Raw genomic sequence first — 19739 nt, forward strand, 5'->3', positions numbered from 1 at the left:
AGCTATGTTTTGCTAAGGTTTACATGTAAAATGTTTTCTCATTCTGACTTTATATCAGCATAAAAAATGCCCTTTGATGTGATCCAGAATGTTTTACAAATCTCATTTTAATAATTTTTCTTTTTCTCTTTAGTCATTCCTACACTGGTCAAGATTACAGTACCCAGGGCAGCGCTGGGAAGATCTCTTTAGATCAGATAGACTCGGTAAGCATCACAGCCTTTTACATTTAGACCTTTGTCAATGGAGGAAGCACGGATTTCCTTCAACTTGATTACTTATAGCTGGGAAGACTGGGAGAGAATATTATTTCTTTGCCTGCCAGTCATTTTAAAGGAAATCCTATTTGCTATAAAAATAATTTTTTAAATCATAAAAATGCCAGAATTAATCCGAAAATGCTTTGTATTCTGATGAAAACAGGATGTAATTAATTATTCCAAAGGGGAATTCTTGTAAATGATGAGAGCTAAATGGTGTTCATGTGTTTACATTTAGAAAAGAAGAAATGGAAAATAAGAAATGTATCCGTTTCCTAGGGCTTCTGTAACAAAATAACACAGACTGGGTGCTTTAAACAACAGAAATGTCTTTTCTCCTAGTCCCAGAGACTAGAATTCCAAGATCAAGGTGTCAGCAAGTTTGATTTCTTCTGGGGCCTCTTCTTGCTGCCTTCCCACATGGCCTTTGCACCGTGCATGCAGCCATGGTGTCTCTTCCTCTTCTTAGGAATTAGACCACCACCCCCATGACCTCATTTAACTTTAACTACCTCTAAAGGCCCCACATTCAAATACAGCCACATTCTGAAGTACTGAGGATTAGGACTATAACATTATGAATTTTGGGATGATAAAGTTTATTCTATAACACTAAGTATAGTCTCCCATCCTTCGGTTGCCTCTAGATTAATGGCCAGCTCATTTCGCTTTGTGGTTCCATAGTAGAATGAGAAAGTAGCATACTTTACAATAATCTGTAGGGCTTCTCTTTGACACATAATTGCATTTCTACTTTATCCAAAAAATGGAAAATAAAGCAGCTATAAATTATTATATGTCTAAAGGTAACAATAGCATTGCCCACCTTATGCAGCTGATTTGAAATCTCTAATACTTCCTCCCTGCCATATGATTGTGTTTATATTATGTGAATGGTTGGAATTTAATTCTGTTTCTATCACATTCACCAGCAAATGTGAACTGGGTTGGCTACTGTAGGAAGATACAGAAATATAATCATTCATTCATCTAGGGAGTATATATTGAACCCATCAGTTAGGTACCAGCCACTGTGCTATGGATACAGAGGTGAATAAAACAGAAAATACCTCTCCCTTCATTGACCTTTAACAATGGGGTGTTTGACTTCTTTGTTCAATGCTCTACACACAGTAGTGTTCAATAGATATTTGGTGATTGAATGAGTAAAAGGTAATCAAGGAATTGTGCCAAAAGAAGCTTTGGTCTCACTGGGTCTTGACGAATGGCTTGGCCTTGGGTAGATGGGCAGTGGCAAGACTCTACCAGACCTGGCTGGGAGGAAACGTGGCCGTGTGACCGTGGAATGACCAGCTGGCGGGAGCAAGGTGTGCGCGTTGGCATAGCAAAGACAGTCACAGTGCTTCCATGGCACTTGATTTGTGCCCTTGCTGGAGCCCATAATTTATTATGTGTTTAACTTGTATAATAGTGAATGTAATGGTGGCTGTTTCTTTTTTCTTACTGAATTACAGAGAAAATTATGTTTTGTTCACCTTCTTGTTACCTAAAGCATCCAATAAATACTACATATAATTGAAAAGCAGTTCATTGCAGACATTGAGGGAAACTTGTATGTTCATATTAAGGATGTCGAATATTCGTTGATGTTTTTGAATTAGAACAATAGCTAAGAAAAATAATTTTGTAATAGTATGGATGAACGAGAATGTCACATAGAAGATTTGCCAGTAGTACTGCGGAGTGAGGATAGGGACCTGAGTGAAAGAAGTTACGGATGGAAAAAATTTAGTAGGCACTGTGAAAGGATGAAGAAACGGGGTGGCCACTAGAGGGAGCAGCAGCCTCAAGCAAAGTGAGACCGGCTCCTGTTTACCGGTCAAGTTGAGCTTGCCGGGGAATATGTGAGGGGGTGAGAATTTAAGTCTTGAGAGGAGAATATTTGAGAAAGTCAGAGAGAATGCAATTGAGGCCATAAATGAAAAAGCTAAATTGAAAGTGGGCAATGCTATTTCTATCTTTGAGGCCAAAGGAAAGACCTGTAGTTTCCTTCTTTTAACTTGATTTCTTTAACACATTTGTTTATTTCTTTTGAGAACCATTTCTCTTATTTTTGTGTTCTACAAATTTGGGTTATTTTAAAAGTTCATCTGTCATTCAACAGCTGTACTTTTAAACATTTTTCCCAGGGAATTTAAATCTTATGTTCACATAAAAACCTGTACATTCATTTATTTGAGATAACCCCAAACTGGAAATAGTTCAAATGTCCTTCAGCAAGTGAATGGTTAAACAAATTGTGGTTCATCCATACAGTGGAATATTACTCAGCAATAAAAAATGAATGACCTACTGATACTTGCAACAACTAAAATAAATTTAGTGGGAATTATGCCGAGTAGAAAACTAATCCCAAAACATTACATACTATCTGATTTTTTTTGTCTAAAACACTTGAAATAATACAATTACAGAGATAGAGGACAGATTTATAGTTGCCAAAGGTTAGGGGATGGGGGAGGGTGCAGCAGGTAGGTAGGGGCCGTTATAGAAGAGAAACACAAGGGATCCTTGTGGTGATGGATCTTGACTTTGGTGGTGGTGCATGAACCTGCATGTGATAAAAATTAGCTAAAACTAAATAAACTACAGAAATGTGAATATAAGTACAACTGAGGAAATCTAAGACTAATGGATTATAAAAATGTCAGTATCTTGGATGTGGTAATATACTATAGTTTTATAAGATATTACCTTTGGGGGAAACTGGGTATATGATATCTTTTTGTACTTTTTCTCATAACTGCATGTGAAATCTACAGTTTCTCAAAAGAAAAAGTTTAACTTAAAAAATTCAAAATAAATTAATGAAGTAAATCTTAATACTATATTTTATTTAACCCCAAACCCAAAATATTTATAATTTCATCATGTAAGCAGTACAAAAATATTAAGAGTTTATCTGTAATCATAGTAAGACAGTAATCCTTATAATATTTTGTTTTTATCCCAATTAGACTGAATTTGACAATTATATAGAATTTGCAACAAATATTGTGAGTGACTTTGTAACTCTTCCATATAACTGAAAACTTTTTTCTTGTAGCTTTGTACCAAATCCTTTCCGCCTTGCATGCGTCAGTTGCACAAAGCCTTGCGGGACAATCACCACCTTCGCCACGGAGGCCGAATGCAGTACGGCCTCTTCCTGAAGGGCATCGGTCTGACCCTGGAGCAGGCATTACAGTTTTGGAAGCAAGAATTTATCAGAGGAAAGATGGATCCAGACAAGGTAATTTTGAAACGTCAGAGCAGTAACTGAAAGTTTACTTTGGTCTGAAACTAAAAGGCCTGGTTTTTGAATATGCCCCTGAAATGTAGTTAAAAATTCTAAAAGATAAACATGTCTACAGTTTCTTTCAGGTAAAAAGAAACTCACGTTTCTATTAGAGTAGGATCTAATAGATGCTAAACAAAAGATTGGGGGAGTTAAGTTAATTCCGGGGGAAGACTGAAACAGCAGTGTAAGGTGTGAAGTAATGCGTCAATGAAGTCTCCTCTGGAGATGTGCGGCCAGTGACAAGACTGAAATTGCTTTCTGAGTATATTTCTGTAGGGATGTCTGTGTACATTCTGATTATAGAAAAATAGGAGAAATAAAAAAAGAAATGTACTTGCCATTTCCCCATTCAGAAATCATTTTTGTGAACATTTTAGCCTTTTTCTGTAGTCTAGACAGCTACAGACCACTGTGTTTCCCCCACTTTTAAAAATTGATATCGTACCATGATCATTTCCCCGTGTTGCTGAGTGGTTTACGGAAATATCATTGGGTTGGCTGCATGACATCACACCCTTTGAAAGTGAGATGATTTTGCTGATCGTGTCCCTGTTATCGGTCTTGTGCTTGTCTCTTTGACTCTGTCATAAATGTTATTGCAACCGATATCCCGAGCACATAAATATTTGATTATAGGTCTGATTATGTCCTCTGTGTATGTTCATCAGGTAATAAAATTACCTGGTGAAAACTGGAGACAGCTTTAAAGTTTGATGCATGCTATGGAATGGCTGTTTGGAAAGGTTTTAAATTAGGCACTCATCAAGCTATGTATCTTGCTTTGTCGCTGATGTTATATATTACGACTTTAAAATACTTTTTTGATATTTTATTAGGAATTTGATATATTCAGTAGGTAGGTGTATAGGGTACTCCAGAGGCACAGAGCCAGGAGAATGTGTGTGTATTAAAGGAGATTTATTATAAGTAATGGCTCGTGTGAGTCCCGCCATCTGCAGTCAGCGTGCTGCGGGCTCGGGACAGCTGCGGGCGTAGTAGTTCCAGTTCAGGCCCGGCAGACGTGAGGCCCAGGGGAACCAGTGTTTCAGCCTGAGTCCGAAGGCGGGGAAAAACCCATGTCCCGGCTTCAGGCAGGCAGCCAGGAGGAGTACCCCTTGACTCACTGGAGGGCAGCCTTTTTGTTCTCGTAGTATCTGCAAAGGATGGACTTAGTCCCACCACCACCAGGGAGGGCGGTCTGTCCTCCCAGCCTTGACTCACTGGAGGGCAGCCTTTTTGTTCTCGTAGTATCTGCAAAGGATGGACTTAGTCCCACCACAACCAGGGAGGGCGGTCTGTCCTCCCAGCCTCCTAGTCAAGTGCTATCTCATCCAGAAACACCCTCAGACACACCCAGAGTAATGTTTGGCCAAAGTCTGGGCACCCCATGACCCAGTCAGGTTGACCCAAAATTAACCATCACAGTATATAAATCTTTATGAACTGTGAGAAAGTTAGGCCGTGGTTTTGAAGTGAAAAGAGAGGAGTTGAGGAAGCATTTTAGTTGGTCTGTGCTGTGCACTGAGAGGGGAAGAGGACAGTGAGAGAAGGGAAATTTTGCTCTGAATACGAGCCTCTGACTTGCGCACCTGTTCACTGACCCGCCTTTATTTTATTTTTTTAAATGTTTTTATTGATTTTTTTAGACAGAGAGGAAGGGAGAGAGAGATAGAAACATCGATGTGAGAGAGAAACATCGATCGGCTGCCTCCTGCACGCCCCCTACTGGGGATAGAGCCCACAACCCAGGCATGTGCCCTGATGGGGAGTCAAGCCGGGACCTCTCAGTCCATGGGGTGGCGCTCAGACCACTGAGCCACACTGGCTGGGCTAGCCTGCCCTTTTTATATCTGGGATGGCCTATGTGTAAATGTTATCAGTGTTTAGTTATTTTTAAACCTGTGTGTTTGAAAATATTTTTCTAATGGGATTTTCATTTTGCAGTGTAAAAGTTTTCTTAAAAAATTATTGCAAAAGGAAATCAATAAATAATTTGTACCTTTCTAGATAATATATAGCAGTCTATATATTCATTAGCTTATTGATTACAGCAAATATATTATTTTGACAAAAAGATTATAAATTATACTTATGATTTATGGTGTCTGTCTAGTGTTCTATTATTAGAGTCTGTATTTGTAAATACATGTTCATGTTTTTCTCAGTTATGTATCTTACATATTTTGCAATGAAATGAAGTATAGTATCTGTTAGTTTATTGAAGTAGTCTCTTCAGTTTAATAATTGTACCTTTTTGTTATTATACATACAATTAAAAATACGTAGTCTTAAGAGATGAGGAAAACCGACGCCTTAAATACCGTTTATAAAGACTGATTGTGGAGGATGCGGGTCAGACATTTGCTGCAGTGCTCCAAGGCACTCAGTGCTAAACCTGGCACCACTTGGAACAGTCACTTCTGTTAAATAGTGTATTTCCCAACAGTGCCAGAAAAATGCTGTGGTGATAAAGTCAGTTTCAACTGAAGTTCTCCTTTACTGTTGTTTCCCAAATGACCATCCATCTGATTTCTTTCTCTTTATGCTTATGTCCTCATTGTAACTTACTCGACATACCTTGATCTATGCATCGGAGCAAAAATTGTGGGTACTTAGCCATTACTTTGAGGCAACAGAGATGGGACTGTGCTCCCAGCAGTATTCCTTGTGACCCTCGTCACCGCCATCTCTCCTGGTTACACCGCCCAGAACCACATTTCTCTTGTCCCCACCTCCTTTCTCAAAATCAGGCTTCCTTCTTCGTGAATTGATCACCTGATCAGTGTCTGTCTTTTTCTCCCATCTTCCCTTGCTTCTGTTTGTTGCAGGCATTTATCTAGTTGGTGGTTTTGTCTTGTTTTAAATACTTGGAATACTTTTCTATCTGAGGTTGTGCTTAAAGCTGGAGGGGGAATTTGTTGTCCACATTGTAAAAATAATCTAAAATTGTATGTATTAGTGTTCAGAACTGTCATCCAGGGTATAAATATCAAAGGAGCATGTCCCTAGATACTCTTTGTTAAAGTTAAGCAATTTTTGTGTTATAGTCTGCACGTTCCTGTTTTCTCTTACAAACATGTCTGAGCAGAAATAATGTGATTGTGGTTGCAACTTAAGGCTCTGATGTTCCCTGTTAGTTACCTTTCATTAGGAGTTCAGTCTGCCAACTCAGTCCCTCTCTGTATGTAAGAGGTAGCCATCTCTCTACAAAATGCTTTACTCTGTTGTTAGTTTGGGTTGTTTTTTTCTGTTCTTTTGAAATGATTTTTAGACTAGTATATACACTCCAGTCAATGGTATTGATAATAGAGGTGCCACATTATATGGCTTCCAGTTACTTGCTACTAGTTCATGGTCTTATCATTTGGGGTACCTGTTGCTATCTCATATTTATTGTTTATTCATTTATTATCTATATCCTGCAATTAGAATAAAAAATATATAAAAGCAGGTCTCATGTTATTCTTGTTTATCGCTGCCTGTGTAGGCACCTGGAACAGTGCCTGAATCCTAGTGTGCACTCAGTAACTGCCTACTGAGTGAACTGGAGAATAAGGCCCCATAGGTGGAAAATCATGGAGAAAATGAGAAACTTGGGTGTATTTTTTCTAAATGCCTTTACATAAATCAGTACTATACAACTCGTTGTTAATGTGCTGATGTTCCATTGACAGTGCACTGGAAGCTGAATTGAATCAAGAATTTTAGTAGGGCCTAAAATTTGCAATAGAAACTATTGATTTTATACATTAGAAGGGATTTCTCATCATGGGCTTGCCAAAGGAGTCCATGGTATAAAAAAGGTTATCATAGAGGATAGGGCTTCTGTAACTATTATCAAATTGCCGCATGTGTGTCTTAGGGTTGGATTTTGAACCACTTGAATGTGGGGGACTAAGACTCGTCCACTTTGGGCCTTAAGGACTTAGCGCAAGACCTGGCGACTCTTAGATGTTTGCTGAGTGTGTGGTATCTTCTGCCCAAATTTTGAAAAGTGGCTTTCAGTATGAGAAAAGAAATCTTTGTTTCTTTGTAGGTAGAGCTATATTTCTAACAAATTATAAAATATTAATAATAATTTTATTAGCTAACCAAATTTGTTGTCTCCCATATATTTCTCTCAATAAAAATGTAGGTTGGAAGACAATGCAACTACATAAGGAGTGATAACCAGTTAGCATCATTATTATTTAATGTCCAGAAACATAGGACATACTCAGTGACCGATATGTAAATAGTACAGTTGTCAAATTGTGATTCTTATTAAAAGTACAAAAATATGCATGTGGATGTGTGTGCACACACACACACACATATTCCATCTACTTTGCATTGATCACTCAACAGATTTTTATTGAGTGTTCACCATGGACAGGACACAGCCCTTCCTAATGAGGATGCACTATTTCCTGGAAAAAGCAGATAAAGAGAAATATACAAATTCAGTATGGTAATGATTGTGGTAGAGGTGGCCATAGGAACAGGGGAAGGAGCTGATAGAAAGGAGAATAGTCACTGAGTGAGGATGTTGTTTTTGCCAGGTAACATTAAGGAGTTAGCCAGAGAAAGAAGCGAAATGCTATGTCAAGGGAGCAGCATTTTCAAAGGACCTCAGAGGAGAGAGTGGAGCCCATCCTTTCGATGGTGGGAACCTGAACTGTGCAAGTGTGGTGTGGCTAGAGATGAGTCTGCAGACATAGTTTTTCTTTTTCTTTTTTGTTTTACATGTAATTACCTAAGATAGATGGATAGTAGGCCAGGCGGATGTGGTCTTGCTGGATAGGTAACTGCCAACTGGGGTCAAGTCAGCTATCTAGCGGTCAACTGATAACTGTAATTTAGTTAAAGAAATACAATTTCATAACTTTGAATATTCACTAAAATTGTATAGCGGATCTGGGGGTGTTCTGAACATGTATCGAGAAAAAGAAAATAGTATGAACAAAGTTTCTACTTGGTTTAAAATAATTTGGCCTCTCTAAACATGGATTTCTGATCATCAGGGCCAATATTGATTTTAAAAAATATATAGCCCTTGTGGTGTAAGACTTTAATCTTTAACCTACTTGGTAATAGGGTGAGTTGAGGTAGATGAAACTAGAAAACAATTACAAAACAGAGAGAAAAGGAGAGTGTTGTGGAGGTAATGTGGAGTAAGGACATTATCAGAGTAGATCACATTTCAGAAGATTTCTTCTTTTTTTTAAAAAATAGATCTTTATTGTTTTTTTTTTTTTTTTTTTATCCTCACCCGAGGATATTTTTCCATTTTTTGTACAGATAGAGTGGGAGGGAGAGAGAGGAAGGGAGAGAGAGAGAGAAACATCGACGTGAAGGGACACATCGAGTGGCTGCCACCCGCACGACCGACCAGGGCCGGGGACAAACTGCAACCGAAGTACGTGCCCTTAGCGGGAACCGAACCCGGGTCTCTCCGGACCGCAGGCCGACGCTCTAACCGCTGAGCCAAACCGGCCAGGGCAAAAATTGATCTTTATTGTTAAAAGTATTACAGCTGTCCCCTCTTTTTCCCCCATTGACCCCTTCCACCCCACTTTCATGCCCACCCTCCACCTCCACCACAGTGTGTGTGTCCATGGACTATGCACATATACGTATAAGTTCTTCGGTTAATCTCTTCTGACCCACCTGCCCTTCCCTGTGAGTTCGTCAGTCTGTTCCCTGCCTCCATGTCTCTGGACCTGTTTTCTTCTTCAGTGTATTTTGTTCACTAGATTCCACATATAAGTGAGATCATGTGATACTTGTCTTTCTCTAGCTGGCTTATTTTGCATAGCAGAATAGTTGACCCAGTGATCAGATTTCTTGAAGATCATTCTTGAATTAGGATTTGAAGGAAGTGAATGATATGGATTAGTAGAGAGACAGGTAAAGATAATACACAGAGAACAAGGACTGAGGGGAAATAGATAGAGCTTGTTTGCTTTTCCACTATTTGTTTTCTTCCATTATTTTATAATTTTTCATTATTTATAAGTCATTCACTGAGTCTTTATTTTTATTTTTTCTCAGCTGGTTTGGGGTTGTGATTTTTTTATTGTTTTCATTCTTAAATCTGTGCTTTCAGACTTCTTGAATTTTACCTGATCAGTGAATTTGAATATTGTTTTTATTTGGATGCATATTGTATTAGAGTGTAAAGGATTTTAGTATTAAAATATCAACCATTTGCAAGAGAACATTCTGTTGTTATGATCTTATAACAGACTAATTGCTTTAGGGTATACGTTACTCCCAAAATATTAGTTTCATAATGTAGGGTTTTTATTGTTAGATTTAATTACATATATTGAATATGAATATTTATGATATATTAAAAATTTTTAAGTAAAGCCTTTTCAATTACTCTTGTCCATGGGGGTTGGGGACATTTGTAAATTGCATTTGGGTTGTCAAATAGCATTCTTTGGATTTGTGAATGATTCTACAAGAGGTATTTAAAGCTTTGAATATCTTATTCTTTAAATAATTTCTTAGATTGCTGAAATAAATGCCTCTATGCTTTCTGCAAATACAGTATACTTAATTAATCACAGTACAGTTTTATGCAAGTGTTTCTTAGCTGTAATTATTTACATGCCAGTGTACCTGAGAAAGAGCCTCACCCTATGTACATTAATCAAACCTCGGTTTAAAGCATGAAAAACTGCACTGCTAAAATATCCATTCACTTGGAACTTGGATATTAAATCACTTCTAGCCACTAGCTTTGTTAAGAATAAATTGGACTGGATAATTCTCCTAATAAATTCAAAGCAATGTGTCCTGTTAATCAGATTGCTGCTGCTGCTGTTGTTGTTGTTGTTGTGAATGGCTTTGACCTGGCTGTACTGGATATTAAGCACAACATAGATCATGTACATCTTATGTAGCTGAATTCCTGTCCCTGATGATAGCATACTTAAGGTGTACTACACGTTGTTATAATTGGGTCAAGGAACATTTAGCACTATTTAGAAAGCTTATCTCTTGTCCCAGAATCCAGCTTGCATCACGACTTAGAACAGACTTATGTTGTTAAAAACTGACTACCAAAGGATTAAATATTTGTGTGTGTGTGTGTGTGTGTGTGTGTGTGTGTGTGTTTGTGTGTGAGAAGCATGTTTATCACTAGGGTTTTTGTTTCTAAGACGAGTGGTTCTCCCAGGACCCCTACCAGCAGTATAGCATCAGCAGCACCTGGAAATTTGTTTGAAATGTAAACTCTCTGGATCAAACTCTGAGGGTAGAGCCAGTAGTTTGTGGTTTAACAAGCCTTTCAGGTGAAATTGATGCACACCAAAAATAGATAAACTTTTATTAGTTTTTTAATTGAATTTATTGGGGTGACCTTGGTTAATAAAAGTTACTTAGGTTTCAGGTGTACAATTCTATAATACATAATCTGTATATTGTATGGTATTTTCCCCAACCTAGTCAAGTCTCTTTCCATCACCATTTATCCCCCTTTTACCTTCTCCTACCTCCTCACCCCCTTTCATTCTGGTAACCACCATACTGTTGCCTGTCTTTGATGTTTTGTTTTGTTTTTTTTGCTTAATCCCTTTACCTATTTCACCCCGCCCCCATCCCCTCCCCTCTGACAGCTGTCAGTCTGTTTTCTGTATCTATGAATCTGTTTCTATTCTGTTTGTTTATTTTGTTCATTATATTCCACATAAGTGAAATCATACAGTATTTGTCTTTCTCTGACTGGCTTATTTCACTTAGCATAATACTTTCAGATCCATCCATGCTGTCATAGAAGGTAAAATTGCCTCTTTTTTATTTTTTTATGGCTAAGTAGTATTCATTGTGTAAATGTACATATTGTCCTTATAGAAATCTAAATTGGTTATTGGCTTTTCAATATATAGGCACTGAAAGTTTTCAGCTTATTTGTTCTCCTGTCTACTTCTGTGGATAATTAGAGCATCGCGTGTTGTCCTTTATCAATAAGCTACACACATACATATTTGAACCCCTACTATACGCCAGGTACTAGTAAATACTAAATGAGTGTGTGCAGCAGAGTTTCTCAGCTGGTATATTGCTAATGACTTTCCAGTATGCTTGGATCTATGGAGTTCACCCTTGGAGTCAGACTGAGTTCAGACTTAGTTCCACTATACACAAAACCTGTGTGCCTTTGGGCAAATTCCCTGACATGTGCCATCTCCTTTAGAATGTGGGCAGTAATTATGTGCACGTGTGTAGAAATACAGATATATATCTACCTGTCCACACTTCATTGACTGTGGTGAGTATTCCGTAAGGGCTTCATACAGATTATCACATTCTCTAAGTGCTAGGCTATTCCTGTACTAGGACTTCTTAGGAAGGAGATGTTAGCTTGACATGGAGTAATCAGTAAAGTTCCCACAGGTAGAATAACGTGTGCTGGCTTTTAAAGAGGTTTTATACAACTTAGAATGGAGAGGAAGGTTAAGGGGAAAGAAAGGGATTAGGGACTGAATTCCAGTAGAGAGTTTGTTTTAGGAAATGTTCAAGAGACCTAGACCGACGGAACGGTTTCAGGCCTGTTCTTAGGAGCTCTTGGGTTCCACAGCAGAGGAGCTGAAATAAATCCACAAGGGAGAGCGAGCGGTCTGAGTTTGGCCCTGCTTTAACAGGTGAATTTGTACCTTTATCTACTGTCACATGTTACAATTCTGTGTAAGGTTCACTTAAAAGTTGGATTTTGGTACTTAAAATGTTTAGAAATTACTATCCTAGTTTATCTGCAGTGTAGAATTTAGGAGAGTATTAAGAGGATGAGGAGTAAGAAAGGAGAGAAGAGAAAGAGAGATATTAATGACAGAGTGTAGGTGCTTTAAATGAAATTTGTTTTTGGTCAAGAGAAAGAAAGCCATTAGTGAACTTGAAATGGGGAGAATTATTTTTTTCAGATGATTAATTTGAAAGTAGTATGCAGAATTGAAATGGAAAGAGACTAGGAATGGGATAGTTGACCAGATTAGGCCTTGTTGTGGTAGTGATAAGAACAAAACGGGACAGGTGGATTGAAGAAATGTTTTGAAGGACGGTTTACAGGAGAACATAAGGAAAGAATTAAATTGTATCCAGGTGGTCAGCCTGTGTAAAACAGAAAGATAAGAAGCTCTACTAACATAGGTAATGGGTGGTGAGCTGAGTAGCCTGGGACTAGAGTTGAGGAGAAATGGATCATGAGTTTGGTTTTAGGTATAAATTTGAATTGATGTCCGAGTACAAATTCTTTTTTTTTTTTATTTATTTATTTTCTTATCCTCACCCGAGGATATTTTTCCATTTTTTGTACAGATAGAGTGGGAGGGAGAGAGAGGAAGGGAGAGAGAGAGAGAAACATCGACGTGAAGGGACACATCGAGTGGCTGCCACCCGCACGACCAACCAGGGCCGGGGACAAACTGCAACCGAAGTACGTGCCCTTAGCGGGAACCGAACCCGGGTCTCTCCGGACCGCAGGCCGACGCTCTAACCGCTGAGCCAAACTGGCCAGGGCCCGAGTACAAATTCTTGATGGTTGATTAGTTGGTTTGTTTGTTCCTTTCTTCTTTCATTCTGCACTTTTGTTGAGTATTCACATTGTGAAAGGCACCGTTTGTTCTCTGTGAAGAAACATGGAGATGTTGCTTTGAGAGGCAGAATGAAAATGAGAGGAAAATCTTTTGAAGGTAAATAAGTTGGCAGATAGAGAGTACAGGGAGGAATTTAGAGAGCAGAGGACTCCACTTTGAGGAATACCCACTGCTTGGAATGGAAGTGAAGGAACCCAAAGTGAAAGCAGAATTACCCGAGAAATTGGAGGGGAAGAGAGAAATCAGTCTGGAGACCTAGGCTCAGAGAAAGAAGAATTTCAAAAGTAAGGTGTACTTGATACTTGCAGAACTAAGAAGGCATGGATATTGTTTTTAGGAAGTTGCTTGTAGGAAAAGTACAGAGCAGGATACAGATTTGCAGTTTTCTTGACCACATAAAGAAATGGAGGCGATGGAAATAAAGCCCGAGAGGCCAGGAAGGAAAGAAAGAGTCTTAGTTCTGGAGGGAGACTGTGCCAGGCAAAGGGGATTTTCAGACCGGCTGGTCAAAAGCAGTGCAACTCATGGAGATGGACGATATGCTGGGAATAACTGAGGAAACAGAAAAATAATTTATAAACATATATTTATATTGTGATTATTACAAAGTGAGACTTTCCCCTCTCACACGATGCTCCCTGAGAGTAGGGACCTTGTCTGTCCTTTTTTTTACCACCATATACCCAGGACCTGGCATGGTGGGGTTCTCAAAGGGTCATCCACGTTCAGTAAAACTTGTTGAATAAATGAATGAATTGTGGAAGGAGTTCGTGAGGATGTCTATTTGTCTGAGATCTGAAAGCTGTGTGAGAGATTCTAAGTTGGTAAAGAAGTGTTTGAGGGAAGAGAAGAGCTGGGAAGCTCATGCCCGCTGCCCGTCTTTTCAGTAACATAAGCAGGGAGATCACTTACCAGAAGGATGTGGTGTAATTAGGGCTTGAGGAAAGTTGAAGAGAGTGTAGGATAACACGTTCCGGAAGTATGCTAAGGACGTCACCTATGCTAAGTCAAAAAAAGATTGCTAAGCTACAGAATGATTACAATTTGTTTACTGAGTGGCTAGCATATGCCAGGCACTATAATTAATACTTTACATACACCATCTCTGGCCATAGGTGTTATTTATGCCTTGTTACTAATGAGAAAACTGTACCAGGACATACATTTGCAGTCAGCTGAAGTCAGCACTGTCACATTGTTTTCTCTCACTACGTCTTGTGGCCGCAGAGCAGGAGCAAGAGAGGGCGGAAGGTAAGGTCTGTTCAGGTGTCGAGGTGGCAGAGCAGACATGCTGTTACTAAGTCCTTCCTGTGTTCCTCATTTCATTTAATCTCACAGCACTGAGGTCAATATGATCTTCCTTCTATGGAGAGTGTGAAGAGTTTCCCCAGGCGGCCAAGGGTGGGTGGTATATGATCGGAACTGAGTTAGAATCCAGGTCTGTTTTATTCCAAACACTGTTTTCCCCAGTACTCTTCAGGATGAAGAGTAAACGTGTTATTTAGGTTGGCGTTGATATGACCAACCATGTACACTTAAGAGGACACACTTTACAATAGAGGTTGTCAGTTCTGTGTTGAATCAGCGTTTAAATCACATCATTACAGTGGAGACAACAGTGATGTAATGACTACTAAAATGTTGCAAAGAAATGAGTGTATGCATGAAATATTATGTAATCTATACAGTACTACCCAATATTAGTCAATAATTTTAAAATGATGAATGGGTCATTCTATAATTATTCATATGTTTTCTCTATATTTATAAACCTATTAACTATACACTCAAACTTTAATTAGTTTGCAATTAGTTATGTTAATTATAATAATTGATTATGTTTTGGTTTTTCAAAGAAAACTTTGTTCTGCTTGAATATTCACATTAGCAATATCCTAGGAAGGTAATTTGTAATAAAAAGTAGTATCTTGCGAAAGTAGTCTAATCTTTGTCAGTATTGTTATTGGGCAGAAGTTTTAAAGGTACCCTTAGCAGTTACCAAGTCATCTAGAATATATTTTTTATTTTTTTTTTTTTTTTTTTTTTTTTTTATCCTCACCCGAGGACATTTTTCCATGTTTTGTTCAGGTAGAGTGGGATGGAGAGAGAGGAACATCGACGTGAAAGGGACACATCGAGTGGCTGCCACCCGCATAACCGACCAGGGCCGGGGACAAACTGCAACCAAGGTACGTGCCCTTAGCGGGAACCGAACCCGGGTCTCTCAGGACCGCAGGCCGACGCTCTAACCGCTGAGCCAAACCAGCCAGGGCTAGAATATATTTTTTAAAGTTTTCTTATAATAACATTTCTATAGTAGTCTCTCTTGTACACAGTTTAGTGTATAATAAAGATGTGTGCATGTTAAGGGTTTAACTCTTCCCTCCATGTTTTCCATTGCCTTTGGAATACAAATTCTAGATGACACGGCATAAAGATTAATATTTAAACATTGACGAGCAGATTGGACTTGCTTTCATGAATTGTCAAGAGGCTAGCTAGTCAAATTTTCAACTAAATTATGTATTGCGTTAAGTCTATCATTAGAATAAAACAAGTGTCCCTCCCTCCCAACACTACCCTGATTGAAGTTAGCTTTAGCAAATCTAATTGCTTTTGATGTTCTACTGCAAATATGCTTTTCAATTCTTAAACTATGAAAATGGGATAAAAAAGTAAAAAATTTCAACTTTAATCCTTCATTTATAACTGTTTTATCAGTGATACCTTATGGATTAAAATTATTATAAAATGATATTTTGTCCAACATTTTAAAACACAGGTTAAAATTTTGTTAATATATGCACTGTGTTTAGGAGAAAATGACAATAAGGTGGAACCAGTTTAAGGTTTCACAGATTTTTGTCTTAATTGCCATGTCCTAGTGGTAAATTGTCTCCAGAAAAATGGGGTATGTATAAATTCCAAAATGAATCAGACTTCTGAGATGAACAGATTTTTCTTTGGGAAATTTATCAAAGTTAGGAATCTCATTGGCTCAGATTGTGGAGAAGGTATTTTTAGGCTTTGTTTAGTTTTTGTTTTGGCTTTAAAAAAAGAAAATTACTTGGCACCACCTTTGCAGTTAGTTTACTTCTTTGTAGAGAAGGATTTAATTTTACTTAAAAAAAAAAATAAAACCCATGCAAACAGCTATTTTGCGCATGTCAGTATGAATTTCTCTTTAGGTAAGACATGATAAGTCCATGGTTGTGGAGACTCGGGGAACGGCTGTGCTTTAAGGGTGCACTTTGTTGTATGCAGGCCAGTAGGAATCCTCACCAGGTAAGGAACAGAGGGATGGCCACTCGGGCCACATCGATGGGTAATGTTTTAGACGGGCAAGAGGGCCGGCTTTTGAGTGCGAGTTGGTTCAGAGAAGAATGAGGCAGGCTAAAAATTTTAACTCAGGTTAAAAAATTTGAGGATGATGTTGATAAGGCACCCAAAGAAGTAGATTGCTTTTTCACTCTAGAATAAGGTGGTCATTTTCTTTTGCACTGTCTCAGATACGCCCAAGCTAACCTGTCTTTTCCCAGACAGCTGCATTAAGAGCGTATTTTATTTACACGTTCAACAAAGAATTTATCAAGCATCTTCTGTGTCCAAGACACTCTTCTAGATACCAGAGGTATAGCAGTGAACAAAAGTAGACAAGAATGTCAACCCTCTGGTGTTTACATTCTGGTGGGAGACGTAGCATAACCATATAAGTAATTATATATCAATGGTGATAAATGCTATGGAGGAAGTTTTGCAGGGAGAAAATAGGGACCGTGGTTTTAAATAGGGTAGTCGGGAAAGGCCTAAACAAAAGATGACATTTCACCTCAACTTGAGTTTTGTGTAAGAGCTGTGGGCCTGGCCTTGTTGTTATTGGCCATATATTGGGATGTGAATAAGTGATTGTTCACCATTTTACAATGAAGAAAGCTCGAGGCAAGGAGAACTGTCCAAATGTACCCAGAAACAGCAGACACTGGCTCTCAGAACCCTTGGGTATTGTGATTTGGATCTCTGGAAGGTGAACTGTGTGCAGCAGCCAGATCCAGCCAAAAAGTCGGGTCCCAGGAAGGCCACCCGGAGGTCGTGGAGCACCTTGCAGATGGAGGCCGGCTCCCAGGGGTCCTGGGATTTAGTCAAGGTTCCAAAGTTTGAGAGAGGGAAAGATTAGGAGCTTCCTATTAAAATCTCAAAAGAATTCCTGGCTTTTTTTTTTTTTTTTTTATCTCCCACTGGAAAGATACCCGAAAGGGAAATGGTTGATATCAGTGTGGTATCAGGATCTTGAGCTAAAGTAATCCTTTTAGCTACTATGTCCTTAACTTTTTCTCCACATCTTTGTACCTAAAGACCTTTTATTTCAACCTTTTGTTTCTCTTTTTCCTTTGCGTTGGCTAAGACAGACTGTCTCCTACATTCTTCAGCTCTTCAGATAGTTCCTGTATGCCATCCTCACCCACTGAATTTTCACAGAGACCTCAGAAAAGGAATTTCGTTACACACTGCAGTCCTAGCCTGCCTCTGGCAGATCGGCTGTGTCATCACTATGCAGGGAACCAACCCACCTTTCTCCCTGCCCCACCTGTCTGTCCTGCCCCGCCCTTGGGCAGATTTTAATGAGAAGTTCTTTGTATTAATAAGCCCTTATTTCCCATCGTATTTCAAAATAAACTCCATGATGAAAATTCATGTCAGATATTTGCCATTGTAATGTTAAAAACTCTACAAATAAATTGTATTTTATTCTGGTAGCTTTATTTAGACAGTACAGTGGAAAACGAAGCACTGGTTGGAATAAGTAAGTATTTATGAGACGATACATCACTGTCATTAGCTGAGGGAGTGGCTAAGAAATACTGTTCAGTTAATGCACATGTAAAGGTACAGTCAGAATGGTGAACACGGACATTTCATTGGAAATGGGTGGATTAAAGATATTTCTATTTGTATAGATATGGTAATTTGGATATAATGATAATACTTTAAAACCCATTAAAGAGGAGTTGTGTTTTCTTTCCACTTCGATGTTTTTAAATGTATCATAGATGTGATGTTTCTTTACCTACAGAGGAAAAAAATGTATGTTGACAAATTTTCTTGGCTATGAGTCTTATCACAATTATGCTTTTATTTCTACCTTCAGATTTAAACCGTTTAAAAAATCTTGAAAATATAAATTTAGAAAAACATAAATCTAGGATGTAGTCATTTTATCAGAATACACTATGGGGCAGAAGTACGTTTACAGTTATGAGTTTATCCTTGTATTGTTATTTATTAATTATTGTATTATTTGCCATAGGAACAACTGTAAACCTATTTTTGCCCCACCTGGTATTTGAATATAATATTCACTAACAAAAATGGTTTCACTCAAGGTAATTCAAGAAGGGAACATCAGATATTTTTCCTGCTTTTCCAGGAAATGTTCCATTCTTTCTGTCTTTACAGGTGGGCGTGGCTCCTCTTCTGTGTCATAAACTTTGGTTGCCCTTTCTTCTTCCTGGTATGCCTGACGGCCTTGACTTGTACTTTTTGAGGTCTAAGTGTCCTCATCCCCTACCAGTAATGTGACTGTGGAAACGCTTCGGCTTGGTCCTTGGGGTTTTAAGGATGTCATCCCAGTTAAGGCTACTCCCCTGTTCTTGCCCCCGCGTCCCTTGCAGAGCTTTGCCTTGGCCACACGCGGATTCAGGCAGTATGTGTCTGCAGTTTCCACATTCTTGCTGCAAAGAACTTGAGCCAAGATTTCCAAAAAGTACCTCGTGTAAGGCATTCTTCATCCCTTGTTGTTGGTTTCCAGTTTATGGACCTTCTAGGAATAAGACAAAGAAAACTCCAAAAAACAAAAAAACAAAAGCCCTGTTTTTAATAATGGGTCCTTTCTGACAAGGCAACACTCAAACATTATGTTGACAGAATTTTGTGGTGATTATTATCTACTACTGTTTTATGTGTTCTGATTATTAACTTACTGACTGCACCTTGAGGCCTTCTACACAAAGGATGCAATTTGAATAATGCCATGGTAATGCCATTTAATCTCAATTTGTAACTGTATTATGTTTCCTTTCAGCCAGTAATGATATCTCCATTCTACGGACTCGTGGCACAAAAGGTTTACATGTAAATATTGTTTTAAAAGCTCTATTTTGTTAAATCTAGACATTCACATTCAAGGCCATTCAAAAACTTTGTACTTTTAAAAAGATAATTTAAATTTTAATCTACCTAAAGTATGGATAAATTTATTGCCTAGAGAAAAGGGAGAGATTGTACTTTCTGATGAGGGGAGAGGATTCTGAATAATTAGGCGCAGCTAGTTGGAATTAATTTCACTACTATTGGGAATAAATTGGATTTAGTTTAAGCTACTGCTGGTAGGGGCCAAAGAATCCTTTCTGTTTATCACCTAAGGCCCAGTTCCTGGGTGATCTTTTCATAAACATCTGAGCCAGCACCGACACCCCCTACCCCAACACCCCATTTAATCTCAAGTAGATTTTAAGTCTCCAAGTAACAGAGACTCTATCTTTAAATTTTTATCCTCTCCCCACCTGCCTCACTGCACTGGGGAGAATGCAGTGCACCAGC

At 38.5% G+C, this 19739-nt stretch overlaps 1 protein-coding gene across 1 annotated transcript in view; it reads left to right on the plus strand.

Annotated features, from left to right (window-relative positions):
• PRIM2 (DNA primase subunit 2) overlaps nucleotides 1–19739 on the plus strand; it is a 278782-nt gene that overhangs the window by 181567 nt on the left and 77476 nt on the right. The window contains exons 9-10 of the mRNA XM_036249061.1: nucleotides 134–206; nucleotides 3328–3513. Coding sequence (XP_036104954.1) covers nucleotides 134–206; nucleotides 3328–3513 — 259 coding nt within the window. The remainder of the gene's footprint in view (nucleotides 1–133; nucleotides 207–3327; nucleotides 3514–19739) is intronic.

This window comes from Molossus molossus, unplaced genomic scaffold (assembly GCF_014108415.1).
Source record: "Molossus molossus isolate mMolMol1 unplaced genomic scaffold, mMolMol1.p scaffold_m16_p_8, whole genome shotgun sequence".
Taxonomy (NCBI): Eukaryota; Metazoa; Chordata; class Mammalia; order Chiroptera; family Molossidae; genus Molossus; species Molossus molossus.